The sequence below is a fragment of the Monodelphis domestica genome, chromosome 8, assembly GCF_027887165.1.
Source record: "Monodelphis domestica isolate mMonDom1 chromosome 8, mMonDom1.pri, whole genome shotgun sequence".
Classification (NCBI taxonomy): Eukaryota; Metazoa; Chordata; class Mammalia; order Didelphimorphia; family Didelphidae; genus Monodelphis; species Monodelphis domestica.
In genome coordinates, this window is record NC_077234.1 from 56845597 (window position 1) to 56860341 (window position 14745).

The following is a 14745-nucleotide window of genomic DNA, read 5'->3' on the forward strand; positions in this document are numbered from 1 at the left end:
GCGTGACTTACGGAAGAGTTTTGAGCCCCGTGAGACACCGTCAGTCCATCAGGTTTCTGCTGTTCCCGCCTGTGGTAGTGAAGACGCAGAGCGAGCTGGTTGGTGTACCCGGACTTGCGCCAGGCGCAGCTCAGGCACACCATGGGGGAGCAGGGATTGGAGATGGCTTCTATGATCCCGGCGCTCCGGGAGCTGGGCAGGTAGGGCGAAGAGACCATACACGCACACACACCTACCCTTAAGCCCTCCGCGGCCTCGCCTCCAGCCACCCTACTGTTGCCTCTCCTCTGGCCCGGCCGCTGCCTCCCTCCCATCAGCCCCGCCCCCTCCGTTCCCGGGGTGGGTGGGTGGGCGCCTTCTTGCGCTGACCCTGATGCCGGGCGTGACCTTTGACCGAGCTGGGTTCCTTCCCGGACTGCGTCTGTAAAATGGGTGTTTGAAGGTCAGCGGGATGGCGGTCCACACGCGGAGGTGTGTGTCCCGTCTATTTCCGACCATGTCTGCTTATGGCTGCCCTGTATCAATTTCTGCCTGTATCTGTTTATGTCAGGCGACCATCTTTATGTTTGTTTATATGTGTCTGGCTATCTGTATGTTTGTGGCTGTCTACCTCAATGTCTTATGTCTATCCATATATGCATCCATTTAGAAAAAATTTTAAATTCTTGGAATCAAAATGGTGTATTGGTTCAAAGGCAGAAGAGAGATAAGGGCTAGGCAATGGGAGTTGTGACTTGCCCAGAATCACACAACTAGGAAGTGTCTGAGGTTAGATTTGAACCCAAGACCTCCCATCTTTAGTCCTAGCCCTCAGCCCATAGAGCCACCTAGCTGCTCCCCATCCCTGGGTCCATCTTGTACAGCTCCCAGATCCTGTCATTGAATTTTCATTATGAGCATTTATACCTCAGAAATCAGTAAATATTAAAAATCAGGGAATGATTTATGTTTTTGTTGATTGTCTATACTTAAAGTGATGGGGGAAATGTTAACAATGAAGAATTAACTTTAAAAGTGCATTGAGCATTCCTTTCTTGCCCACCTTTTCCCCAGAGAGCCTCTTGTTACTCATGTACTAGCACTGTTACTGAAGTCCATGTAAAACTATTAATAGATTTAGAATATATGCAATACAACGTGGCATTATACATATATACATGGAATTGGTGTTTTGCATACTTTAAAGCTTTATATAAATGAAAATCCAAAGTATGACATTAGTGAATATAGTACTGGATTTGGAGTAAGAAGGATCTGGTTTAGAATCCATCCTTAGACACTTACTAGAAAGTTACTTTTCCTCTTAGTACCTGTTTCCTCATCTCTAAAATGGAGGTGGTAAAACTAGAAGCACCATCCATGTCTGGTTATTGCAGGGATTAAATGAGAGAAAGTATGTAAAACATTTCAAACTTTCAAGCAGTGCATATCAACTATTATTACTATTATTACAGATGTCATAGGCATTGCATTTGGGCAATGAATTGAACCCGAAAGTGAAGAGGAAAGCAAGTTAGATTACTTCTAAGAAATTACACCATTGTTTTTGTGACAAGAAACATATAGGGTAGTCAACAGTGGACTAGAAGAGTGAAAGACCTTGATTGCAGTTTCATTTTTTACTTATACTAGCCCTGAGATACTGGACAAGTCCTTTAACCTTTCCATGCACCAAGCAACTCCTCTAAAAATCTCAAGTTTCACAGAAAGCATTGGCTTGCTTTTTGGTGGAGGGAGTTTCCTTACCAGAAATACCTGGTACCAGTGAAATTACAGGTACAAGTCCTATCCTTTATAGCTCTCCTTTCAAGACACCAAGCTTCTACCTAAAACAGAGGGCAATCTTTTTAACTAGGATATTTTTTCAGTGATGCCCTAGGATAAGAATTTATTAAGTACCTACTATGTGCTAGGCACTTTTATAAATATTATCTTTGTCATGACAACTCTTGAGAGATAGGTGCTATTATTAACTAAGAAACTGAGGCAAGTGAGGTCAAGTAACTTGTCCAGGATTACAGTGTCTAAGCCTGGATTTGAACTCAGGTTTTCCTAACTCCAGGCCTCTTGGAGTCTTCACTGCACCTCCAGCTACTCCTAACAAATGTTTATTAAGCACCTATTATATAATGATTATCACATCATTTCATCCAACATTTGCTGTTTTTGCATCCCATACTCATCTTATCACAGCTCTTCTCTTACCAAACCTCAGCATATCCTCTGATCCTTTTCACTAGACAATTTAAAAAGTTGGAGGCATCTCACAGCCCTGCTGACTGAGTACATTACAAATTTATGTTATCTCACCTCAACTGGGTCCTCAAAGAAGTCTTTTTATTTTTCCTTAACTGATTCATTATCTTACTCCCCAAAGAAGCTATTTCTTCCAGACCTTCCCTTCTCTCTGTCTGGGGCCTTTGTCTCTTACTTTAACAACCATTCTTCTAATGTCTACATCTTAAAACCCCTTGACAGTATCCCCTTCTCTCTGTCCTTTCTCTCAGTCTCTAATTAAGAGGTGGCATTTCTCCTTGCCAACAATTCTCCTACATGTCTACTTGATCTCATCTCCCTTCTCCCAAAGTGTCTTTTCCAGTAGATTGTATCTTAAATAGCCTTCAGCTTTTCTTTATCAACTGATTCCTTTCCTATGGGCCTCAAAAATGCCTATATCTTCCCCATCCTTAAGAAAAACCTTATTAGACCCTGTTAACCCCTAAAACTACTATTATCCTATATTCTCCCTCTGTCAGCCCTTTGCAATGTGGCTTCATATCTCAACACAGAACTCTCCAAATTTATTACTGATTTCCTAATTGTCAAATCCAATGATTCTTCCAGCTTCTCGACCTAACTGCTGCATTTGACACTGCTGATCATCTTCTTTCTCTGAGATACTGTTTTCCTGATATTCACTGCATTGCTTCCCTTATGCATTTCTTTGTTGGTGACCTACATAAGCCAATTCCGCTCCAGTGAAATTCTCAAATGCCCACAACTTGAATTCTCTGGAGACAATATGCCTAGAAGCCTTACAAATTGAGGAACTAATATCCTAATGAGGAGAGACCACTTTTTTAGGAGGGCAGTGTCAACAGCAAGGAAAATGGAAAGACCCTATGCATTGGTTGCATTGGTTGCATTGGCAAAAGAGAAGGCAATGTATTTTCTTTTGTTTAAAAAAATAATGCTGCCAAAAAATCAAACAATGCTAAATGGGTCTGTTTATATATTCTAACCCCGACTGAACCCACACTATTACATGACAGTCTTTCCCATATGAGCAATACTAGACTTCCTCTTTTCTTCTTTAATTCCTTATATTTTAACTCTCTCCCATCTTCCTCTCTGTGTAGAGCTTGACCTCCAACTTTACTGAAAAGAAAATACCTATTAAAGTGAAACAGAGTAAATATGTGACTTAAGAAAGAGTGTTGAAGCATTGAGAGATGGGAGAGCTCAATGAGGATGAAGAACAGCTTAGGAGGAGTGAAATATAGGAGAGGTGAAATGATAGGAAAGGGGGATGATCATATAGAGAAATGTCTGTGTTTCTGATTCAAGAAGTAGAACATTAATGGATTTAAATCAAGAATGCAGAGTAACCAGAGCGACTTCTCAAATACAAGCTGTCAGGGCATAATTTTTAGTGTTGGTTTTAATAGACTGTGACTTGCTTTTGTTATGAAAAGATTAGTTTTCATAGGAGCTATATTTCAGTGGAAAATACATTCCCTCTCTGTTTAAATGTATGATCTTAACAGGAATTATTTGAGATAGATTGTCAAAATCCCCTGCTATCCCCACACTAATTCAGAATCAGTAGAATAAAAAAGCTAACAAAGAAAATTACCTCTTATGGTCTATCCACTGATATTTATATTTTAGAATGTAAATTTTGCTAAATCATGTCTAACTAATCCCTATATCTCTAGAGCAGGGGATCCAAAGCTGGGTTCTGAATTTAGATGGGGGGGATCTTTATTTTCACTCTAAACTTTGGTTTTCTTTGTAATCCTATATATTTTATTTTATACATTTTGAAACATTTTGAGAAGAATTCCCCAGGGCTTTGCCAGACAACCAAAAGCATCCGTGACACCAAACAAAGATTAAGAATTAGTCCATTTTTTTAAAAAAATGAATCCATGTTTTAAAACATGTATATTCCTAATTACAGAAATATTAATTTCTGGTAAAAAAAGGTCATCCTTTATGTACCTATAGTGCTTTTTTCCAATGTACTTTCATATGAAATTTATCAGGAGTTACTTGATCTCTGATCATTAGAATTTGCAAGAACATTTAGTCTTTATTGTTTTAATTTTCCTTTTTTAATGTATTTTTTTGATTACATGCAAAAATGATTGTTGATTTTTTTTATGTTGATTTCCAGATTCTCCTTCTCTTTCTTTCTTCCTTCCTATTGAGAAGACAAAAAATTTGATATAGGCTATGTTTGTGCAGTTATGCAAAACATATTTCTATATTAGCCATGTTGGGAAAGAAAACTCAGACCAGGAAAAAAAAACATGAAAAAAAAAAGTAAAAACTTGTATGCCTTTAGATAATCATCAGTTTTTTCTCTGGAGGTGGATAGCATTTTTCATCATAAATCCTTTGGAGTTGCTTTGGCTCTTTGTATTGTGGAGAATAGTCCAATCATTCTCAGGTGATCATTGTACAATGCTGCTACTGTAAATAAAAATTAATCTTGGAGGTTTATTACTAGATTTATAAGCATTTATTAGGAGAGAGAGAGAGAGACAGAGACAGAGAGACAGGGACAGAGAGAGAGAGAGAGAGAGAGAGAGAGAGAGAGAGAGAGAGAGAGAGAGAGAGAGAGAGAGAGAGAGAGAGAGAGAGAGAGAGAGAGAAGAGAGAGAGAGAGAGAGAGAGAGAAGGTTTCCAGCTTTTCTAACTCAGGAAAGAATCCAGCTCTCCATTGCAGCCAGCACTCCCAGCTGCAGTTTTCCAGATATCCCCAGATAAAATAAGAGCTGCAGTGACAGTTAGACAATTGACTCCGCCAGAGAGAGGGGAGCAAAGAAAGCTCCTCCACTTCTGTGCTGGCTTTTCAAATCTAAGCTCCTCCCAGCTGCAGATCTTTCCTTGGCCAACAGCTTGCTGTCTGACTTCCATGATGCCCTCACGCTGTCATGTGAAGATGTGACTGATGCATCCATCCACTGGGGCATGTGTCTTTTTCAGGATTGGATTGGAAGTCCCCTAAATATTTACCTCACACATTGCTATTTCTGTTTACAGTGTTCTGGTTCTGTTCACTTTACTTTGCATCAATTCATTCAAGTCTTTCCAGGTTTTTCTGGAAGCATCCTGCTCATCATTTTTTATAGAAAAATAAAATATTCCGCTTTTTATAGAACAATAATATTCCACCACAATCATCTTGTTCTTGTTCAGTCATTCCCCAATCATTTCCTCAATCCTCAATTTCTAATTCTTTGCCACTATAAATAATTTTGCATATATAAGTCATTTTCAATTTTTTTTATTTCTTTGGGATACGGATTTAGTAGAGATACTATTGGATCAAAGGTTAAGTACAGTTTATTTACAGCCCCTTTAGCATAGTTCCAAATTGTTCTCCATAATGGTTAGACCAATTCATAATTCCACTAGCAGTATTAGAATCCCAACTTTTCCACATCCCCTTTAACATTTGTTATTTTCTTTTTTTGTCATATTAGCTAATTTGAATAGGTATGAGGTAATGGTGATACCTCAGAATTGTTTCTAAGTGATTTAGAGCATTTTTCAGATGACTATAGAAAGTTTTGATTTCTTCATGTGAACACTACCTGTTCATATCCTTTGACTATTTATCAGTTGGGGACTAGCTTGTATTTTTATAAATTTGACTTAGTTCTCTATATAGTTAAGAAACTTGCTCTAAAAATGTTTTCATAGTTACGATTACTATGTATTTTCCCCTTTTTTATCCTACTCTTTTCTTTCACCCCATTCATCCTCAAAAATGTTTTGCTTCTGATTGCTGCCTCCCCAGATCTGCCTTCCTTTCTATCATTTCCTTCCTGCTTACTGGGTGTGTATGTCATTCCCTCTTTGAGCCAATTCCCATGAGAGTAAAGTTCAAGTGTTCTACCTCACTGTCCCATCTTCCCCTCTCCTGTAAAACCTCTTTCATGCCTCTCCTTTCCCCTTCTCCCAATGCATTCCTCTTTCTCACCCCATAATTTATTTTTTAGACACCATCCCATCATATTCAACTGATATCAGTGTTCTTTGTCTATGTATATTCCTTCTAATAATGCCCGAAAATGATAAAATTCTTAGGCATTACAAGCATCATATTCCCATGTAGAAATGTAAACATTTTAACCTTATTGAATCCCTTATAGTTTCTCTTTCCTGTTTGCCTTTTTGAGTCTTGAAAATTAGATTTTCTATTCAGTTTTGTTCTTTTCACCAGGAATATTTGTTTTAAGGGACAGCTAGCAAGTTCAGTGGATAGAAAGCCAGGCCTAGAGAAAGGAAATCCTGGGTTCAAATCTGGTCTTAGACACTTGTTAGCTATGTGACACTGGGCAAATCATTTGACCTTCATTGCCTAGCCTTTACCGCTCTTCTGCCTTGGAACCAATACTTAGTATTGATTGACTCCAAGCCTGAAGGTAAAGGTTTTTAAAGGGGGGAGGGAGGATAGGTCTTATTGCATTCATTATTTAATTTTATTTTTATTTTTTTAATTTTATAATATTTTATTTGATCATTTCCAAGCATTATTCATTAAAGACAAAGATCATTTTCTTTTCCTCCCCCCCACCCCCCGTAGCCGACGCATGATTCCACTGGGTGTCACATGTGTTCTTGATTCGAACCCATTGCCATGTTGTTAATATTTCCATTAGAGTGTTCGTTTAGAGTCTCTCCTCTGTCATGTCCCCTCAACCGCTGTAGTCAGGCTGTTGCTTTTCCTCGGTGTTTCTACTCCCACAGTTTGTCCTTTGCTTATGGATAGTGTTTTTTCTCCTAGATCCCTGCAGATTGTTCCGGGACATTACACCGCCACTAATGGAGAAGTCCATTACGTTCAATTATACCACAGTGTATTTGTCTCTGTGTACAATGTTCTCCTGGTTCTGCTCCTCTCGCTCTGCATCACTTCCTGGAGGTCGTTCCAGTTTCCATGGAATTCCTCCACTTTATTATTTCTTTTAGCACAATAGTATTCCATCACCAACATATACCACAATTTGTTCAGCCATTCCCCAATTGATGGGCATCCCCTCGTTTTCCAGTTTTTGGCCACCACAAAGAGCACAGCTATGAATATTCTTGTACAAGTCTTTTTCTCCATTATTTCTTTGGGGTACAAGCCCAGTAGTGCTATGGCTGGATCAAAGGGTAGACATTCTTTTGTCGCCCTTTGGGCATAGTTCCAAATTGCCCTCCAGAATGGTTGGATCAGTTCACAACTCCACCAGCAATGAATTAATGTCCCTACTTTGCCACATCCCCTCCAGCATTCATTACTTTCCTTTGCTATCATGATAGCCAATCTGCTAGATGTGAGGTGATACCTCAGAGTTGTTTTGATTTGCATCTCTCTGATTATAAGAGATTTAGAACACTTCTTCATGTGCTTATTCATAGTTTTGATTTCTTTATCTGAGAACTGCCTATCCATGTCCCTTGCCCATTTATCAATTGGAGAATGGCTTGATTTTTTGTACAATTGATTTAGCTCTTTATAAATTTGAGTAATTAAACCTTTGTCAGAGGTTTCTATGAAGATTTTTTCCCAATTTGTTGTTTCCCTTCGGATTTTAGTTACATTGGTTTTGTTTGTACAAAAGCTTTTTAATTTGATGTAGTCAAAATTATTTGTTTTACATTTTGTGATTCTTTCTATGTCTTGCTTGGTTTTAAAGTCTTTCCCCTCCCAGTGGTCTGACATGTATACTATTCTGTGTTTACCCAGTTTACTTATGGTTTCCTTCTTTTTGTTTAAGTCATTCACCCATTTTGAATTTATCTTGGTGTAGGGTGTGAGGTGTTGATCAATTCCTAATCTCTCCCACACTGTCTTCCAATTTTCCCAGCAGTTTTTATCAATTAGTGGATTTTTGTCCCAAAAGCTGGGATCTTTGGGTTTATCGTATACTGTCTTGCTGAGGTCGCTTGCCCCCAGTCTATTCCACTGATCTTCCTTTCTGTCTCTTAGCCAGTACCAAATTGTTTTGATGACTGCTGCTTTGTAATATAGTTTAAGGTCTGGGACTGCAAGGCCCCCATCATTTGTGGTTTTTTTTTTCATTATTTCCCTGGATATCCTTGATCTTTTGTTCTTCCAAATGAACTTTGTTATGGTTTTTTCTAAATCAGTAAAGAAATTTTTTGGGAGTTCCATGGGTATGGCACTAAATAGATAAATAAGTTTGGGTAGGATGGTCATTTTTATTATGTTGGCTCGTCCTATCCATGAGCAGTTAATGTTTTTCCAATTGCTCAAGTCTAGTTTTACTTGTGTGGAGAGTGTTTTGTAGTTGTGTTCATATAGTTCCTGTGTTTGTCTCGGGAGATAGATTCCTAGGTATTTTATTTTGTCTAAGGTGATTTTGAATGGGATTTCTCTTTCTAGTTTTTGCTGCTGAGCTATGTTGGAGATATATAGAAATGCTAATGACTTATGTGGGTTTTTTTGTATCCTGCAACTTTGCTAAAGTTGTTGATTATTTCAATTAGCTTTTTGGTTGAATCTGTAGGATTCTTTAAGTAGACCATCATGTCATCTGCAAAGAATGATAACTTGGTCTCCTCCTTGCCTATTTTGATGCCTTCAATTTCTTTTTCTTCTCTAATTGCTACTGCTAGTGTTTCTAGTACAATGTCAAATAGTAGAGGTGATAATGGGCATCCTTGTTTCACTCCTGATCTTATTGGGAATGCATCTAGTTTATCCCCATTGCAGATGATATTAGCTGATGGTTTTAGATATATATTGTTTATTATTTTTAGGAACGACCCTTCTATTCCTATGTTTTCTAGTGTTTTTAATAGGAATGGGTGTTGTATTTTATCAAAGGCTTTTTCTGCGTCTATTGAGATAATCATGTGGTTCTTGTTGGTTTGCTTGTTGATGTGGTCAATTATGTGGATGGTTTTCCTAATATTGAACCAGCCCTGCATTTCTGGTATAAATCCTACTTGATCATGGTGGATGACCCTTCTGATCACTTGCTGGAGTCTTTTTGCTAGTATCCTATTTAAGATTTTTGCATCTATATATTCATTAGGGAGATTGGTCTATAGTTTTCTTTCTCTGTTTTTGACCTGCCTGGTTTTGGAATCAGTACCATGTTTGTGTCTTAAAAGGAGTTTGGTAGAACTCCCTCTTTGCTTATTATGTCAAATAGTTTGTATAGTATTGGGATTAACTGTTCTCTGAATGTTTGATAGAATTCATTGGTGAATCCATCAGGCCCTGGGGATTTTTTCTTAGGAAGTTCTTTGATGGCTTGTTGGATTTCATTTTCTGATATGGGATTATTTAAGAATTCTATTTCTTCTTCTGTTAGACTAGGCAGTTTGTATTTTTGTATATATTCATCCATATCACCTAAATTGGTGTATTTATTGCCATATAATTGGGCAAAGTAATTTTTAATGATTGCCTTAATTTCCTCTTCATCGGAGGTGATGTCCCCCTTTTCATCTTTGGTGCTGTTAATTTCCTTTTCTTCCTTCCTTTTTTTAATTAGATTGACCAGTACTTTGTCTATTTTGTTTGTTTTTTCAAAGTACCAGCTTCTTGTCTTATTTATTAAATCAATAGTTCTATCACTTTCAATTTTATTAATTTCTCCCTTAATTTTTGGGAATCCTAGTTTGGTTTTCTGCTGGGTTTTTTTAATTTGATCACTTTAGAGTTTTTTTATTTGCATTTCCAATTGATTGATCTCTGCTCTCCCTAGTTTGTTAATATATGCACTCAGGGATATGAATTTACCTCTGATTACCGCTTTGGCTGCATCCCAAAAGGTTTGAAAGGATGTCTCACCATTGCCATTTTCCTCGATGAAATTATTAATTGTTTCTATGATTTCTTCTCTAACTAAACGATTTTGGAGTATCATATTGTTTAATTTCCAATTAGTTTTTGATTTGGTTTTCCATGTACCATTACTGATCATTATTTTTATTGCCTTGTGATCTGAAAAGGCTGCATTTATTATTTCTGCTTTTCTGCATTTGTGTGCCATGTTTCTGTGACCTAATATATGGTCAATCTTTGTGAATGTGCCATGTGGTGCTGAGAAGGTGTATTCCTTTTTATCCCTATTTATTTTTCTCCATATGTCTATTAATTCTAATTTTTCTAAGATTTCATTCACTTCTTTTACCTCTTTCTTATTTATTTTTTGATTTGATTTATCTAAATTTGATAATGGTTGGTTTAAGTCTCCCACTAATATGGTTTTACTGTCTATTTCTTCCTTCAATTCTCCTAGTTTCTCCATTAGAAATTTGGGTGCTATATTATTTGGTGCATACATGTTGATTAGTGATATTTCCTCATTATCTAAAGTCCCTTTTAACAAAATATAATTACCTTCCCTATCCCTTTTGATCAGGTCTATTTTTGCTTTGGCTTTATCAGATATCATGATTACCACTCCTGCGTTCTTTCTGTCAGTTGAGGCCCAGAAGGTCTTACTCCATCCTTTAATTCTGACCTTGTGGGTGTCTACCCGCCTCATGTGTGTTTCTTGAAGACAACATATGGTAGGGTTTTGGATTCTAATCCATTCTGCTATTCGTCTATGTTTTATGGGTGATTTCATCCCATTCACATTCAAAGTTATGACTGTCACTTGTAGACTCCCTGGCATTTTGATATCCTTCCCTAATTCTAACCTTTCTTCTTCATCTCTACCTTTTAGTCCAGTGATTTACTTTAAATCAGTCCCCCTTGTCCCCTCCCTTGATATATTTCCCTTTCTAGTCCCTCCCTTTTTGTTCCCTCCCCCTCCCCCCTCTTCTTCCCTCCCTTTTTTGTGTTCCCTCCCCCCTACCCCCCTTGGTTTTCCCTTCTCCCTTCCCTTGTTGGGTAAGATAGAATTCACAATCCCAATGGATCTGGATGTTCTTCCCTCTCAGAGTTGATTTCCCTGAGAGTAAGATTTAAGTAAAAACTCTCTTCCTCTCCTTCTTATAGGAGTTTTCTTCCCCTCCCCTTCCCGTGTGAATCTTTGTGTGAGAATGATTATTCTATTTGGTCTTTCTTTTCCCCCTATTTACACATTACATTTTCCCCACCTGTTAGTATATATAGATTGATATAAATGTAGTCCTTATAGAAGAGAGTTTGAGTAAAAGAAAAAGATAACATTTTTCTCCTTTTCCCTTTCCTTCATATTTACCTTTTCAGGTATTCCATGCTCTTTGTTTTTCGATATCGAACTTTCCATAGAGCTCTGGTCTTTTCTTTGCAAAAACTTGGAAATCTTCTATTTTGTTGAATGCCCATACTTTCCCTTGGAAGTATATAGTCAGTTTTGCTGGATAGCTGATTCTTGGTTGAAGACCCAGCTCTCTTGCGTTTCTGAAAATCATGTTCCATGCCTTACGATCATTCAGAGTGGAACTTGCAAGGTCTTGTGTGACCCTGATTGGCATTCCTTTATATCTAAATTGTCTTTTTCTTGCTTCTTGTAGGATTTTTTTCTTTTGTTTGAAAGCTTTGGAATTTGGCAATTACATTCCTGGGAGTTGTCTTTTGGGGATTTAGTGTAGAGGGTGTTCTATGAGCTCTGTCAGTGGTTGTATTGCCCCCTTGTTCTAGAATCTCTGGGCAATTTTCTTTGATTATATCTTGTATTACAATGTCAAGTTTGCTGTTTATTTCTGGCTTTTCTGGAAGTCCAATTATTCTTAAATTATCTCCTCTCCCTCTATTTTCCAAGTCTGTCACCTTGTCAGTGAGATATTTTATGTTCTCTTCTAATTTCTTGGTCTTTTGGCTTTGCTTTAATTATTCTTGCTCGTTGTCTTCGAGTTGTTTGATTCTGACTTTTAAAGCCTGGTTTTCCTTTTCACTTTGGTCAAACTGGTTTTGTAGATGCGTGAATTTCTTTTGCATTATTTCCCATTTTTCCTCCCTGAGGGCTTCCATCTTTTTGATCCTTTCCGATTCAAATTCTTCATGGGTTTGTGGAGAGTTTCCATTTCCTTTGGAAGGTTTCGAAGCATTTGCTTGTGTTTCCTCTTCTATCTCCTCTGTATTTTGTATTTTTGCTCCATAAAATGTGTCCAAAGTCGCCCCCTTCTTCTTGTTTTTCTTGGAATTTTGGGGCTTTTGTGCTTCTGTGGAGTTTGCCATCTCTATCTGAGTGGGGAGGACTAGCTTTTCTTATCTCTGTCTGGTATTCAGAGGTTTTAGCCCTAGGCAGATTGTCCGTTCTATGCAGTTGTTGTTCTGTCTTCCCGGGGAAGCCAGGAATTGCTGGTGTTTCCGTGTTACTGCCCTCCTCGGTTCCCTCCCGATGCTTCTCCGTTGCCTTACTTCCACGCTCTGAGCCTGGCTCGACCATTTCCGCGGGGTGTTTGTTTCTGTGCCTTAGCCGGCCAGGAGAGCCAGCACTCTGAGGGGGGAGGGGCCACAGCTTCCCGGAGCTTGAGGGCTCCTGATAAGATTCGCTTTCGCTGGGTTGAACTGAGTATGCCTTGAGGCAGGGACCTTCCGTGAGACTTGGATGGAGGGATCCAGCCAGGGGGTTACAGGCTCCCTCCCACCCCCCCCCCCAGTCTCTCTCTGTTTCCCTGCTGTCTGGATGCCCCCGCGACTGAGTCAGGTTGTTTTCAGGAAGAGGCCTTCAGAAAAGCCGGCCCTGAGGCTCTGAGGTTCCCTCTGCTGACTTGGACTCGGCGCTCTGGGTTGGGGGGGGATGGGTCCTGGGACCTTCCTTCTGCCTACCCCTTAGGTCCGAGTGATCTCGGGTTCTGGCTTTTGGGGGGAGCCGTACCTTTTGATCCAGGTCCAGGAGGAGGGTTCCCGGGTTCTATGCTGTTGATTGTTTTGAATTTCGGTGCCCTAGGAGCATATAGTTTGAGTTCGGTAGGGAAGGGTTTCCGGAGATCTGAACTTTAGCTTTCTCTAAGCCACCATCTTGACCGGAAGTTCCCGTTATTTCATTTTAAAAGAGAAAAAAAAGTCTTATTTCATTGAATTCATTCAGTTCATTTTTCCTTGTGAAGGATTATATTTAGTCTTGTTGGGTAGGTGATTCTTGTTTGTGATCTTAGTTCCTTTGCCATCTGAAATGTCATATTCCAAGTTCTCTAATCCTTTAATGTAGAAGCTTCTAAATCTTGTGTTATTCAGACTGTGGCTCCAAGGATATTGAATTGTTTCTTTCTGACTTTTTACAATATTTTCTCCTTGACCTGGGAGCTCTCTGGAATTTGACAATAATATTCCTGGGAGTTTTTATTTTGGGATCTCTTTCAGGAGGTGGCTGATAGATTCTTTTGATTTCTCTTTTACCTTTTGATTCGAGAATGTTAGGGCGGTTTTCTTTTATAATTTTTTTAAAGATAATATCTAGGTCCTTTTTTGATCATAACATTCAGGTAGTTCAATATTCTTCAATTCCTTGATCTATTTTCCAGGTTAGTTTTTTCAATGAAATATTTTATACTTTGTTCAATTTTTTCATGCTTTTGATTTTGTTTTATTGTTTCTTGATGTTTGATGGAGTCATCCACTTCCACTTGCCCAATTTTGATTTTTTAGAAATTATTTTCTCCAATGAGTTTTTGTACCTCTTTTTCCATTTGGCTAATTCTATTTTTTTAAGTTCTTTCAGTGAATTTTTGTACAACTTTTTTTCATGTGTCCAATACTACTTCTTTTTATTATAAAGATATTCTATTTAACCAATTACATTGTAAAAAATAGACTCGAATACAGGACTACAATCCCCATGAGCCTTTGCTCCACTTCCCCAGAATGCCTTGTAATCTCACCTGGGCCGAGATCGAGAAGGTATTTAAGCGGATCCAAAGGCTGTTGAAGGGGCTTGGGCTTTTTTTGGACTTCCGTTTTGGAGCAGAGGCGTCTCTTCCATGATGTGAGGTTATTTTGTCTAGGCCTCTGGCCTAGGCACATGTTTCTTACTTGTATATTCTTAATCTTTAACCTTTAATAAACCTCTAAAAAATATAATACTCCTTGCAGAGAGAAACTAATTTCTACCTGCCTCAGTCTCCCCATATTCCTAAATTCTAATCATTACAACATGCAGTAACAAATTTTCTCATGAGCTTTACAAAGTTATATGATCTAAATTGTCTCACTTTCTCTCTTTCCTTCCCTCTCTTGGAGCTAGCAAGCAATTCAGTCTGGATTATACATGTATTATCATGTAAAACATATTTTCATATTGCTCATTTTTGTAAGAGAATAATCACATAAAGCCAAACCCCAAAATAAAAATGCAAACAAACTAAAGTCAAAAATCGTATGCTTTGGTCTGCATTCCAACTCCTACAGTTCTTTTTCTGGAGGTGGACAGCATTCTTTGTCATAAGTCCTTCAGAATTTTCCTGTATCATCGTATTGCTGAGAGTAGCTAAGTCTTATCATAGTTGATCATGCCAGAATATTGCTGTGATTGTGTACAGTGTTCTAGTTCACTTATTTCATTTTATTAGTTCATGTAGGTTTTTCTAGCTCTTTCTGCAATTATACTGTTT

The 14745-nt window shown here is 38.2% G+C and overlaps 1 protein-coding gene across 3 annotated transcripts in view; it reads left to right on the forward strand.

The window, feature by feature from the left end:
• ATR (ATR serine/threonine kinase) overlaps positions 1 to 14745 on the forward strand; it is a 128765-nt gene continuing 114020 nt past the window's right edge. For 2 of the 3 annotated variants that reach the window (XM_056808650.1, XM_016425253.2), the window contains exon 1: positions 183 to 200. Coding sequence is in view for 1 of the 3 variants with exons in the window: in XM_007502105.3 (XP_007502167.1) it covers positions 142 to 200 (59 nt within the window). In the remaining 2 variants the exon portion in view is untranslated. Of the gene's footprint in view, positions 201 to 14745 lie in introns of all 3 variants that reach the window. The other variant, XM_007502105.3, reaches the window with a different exon arrangement.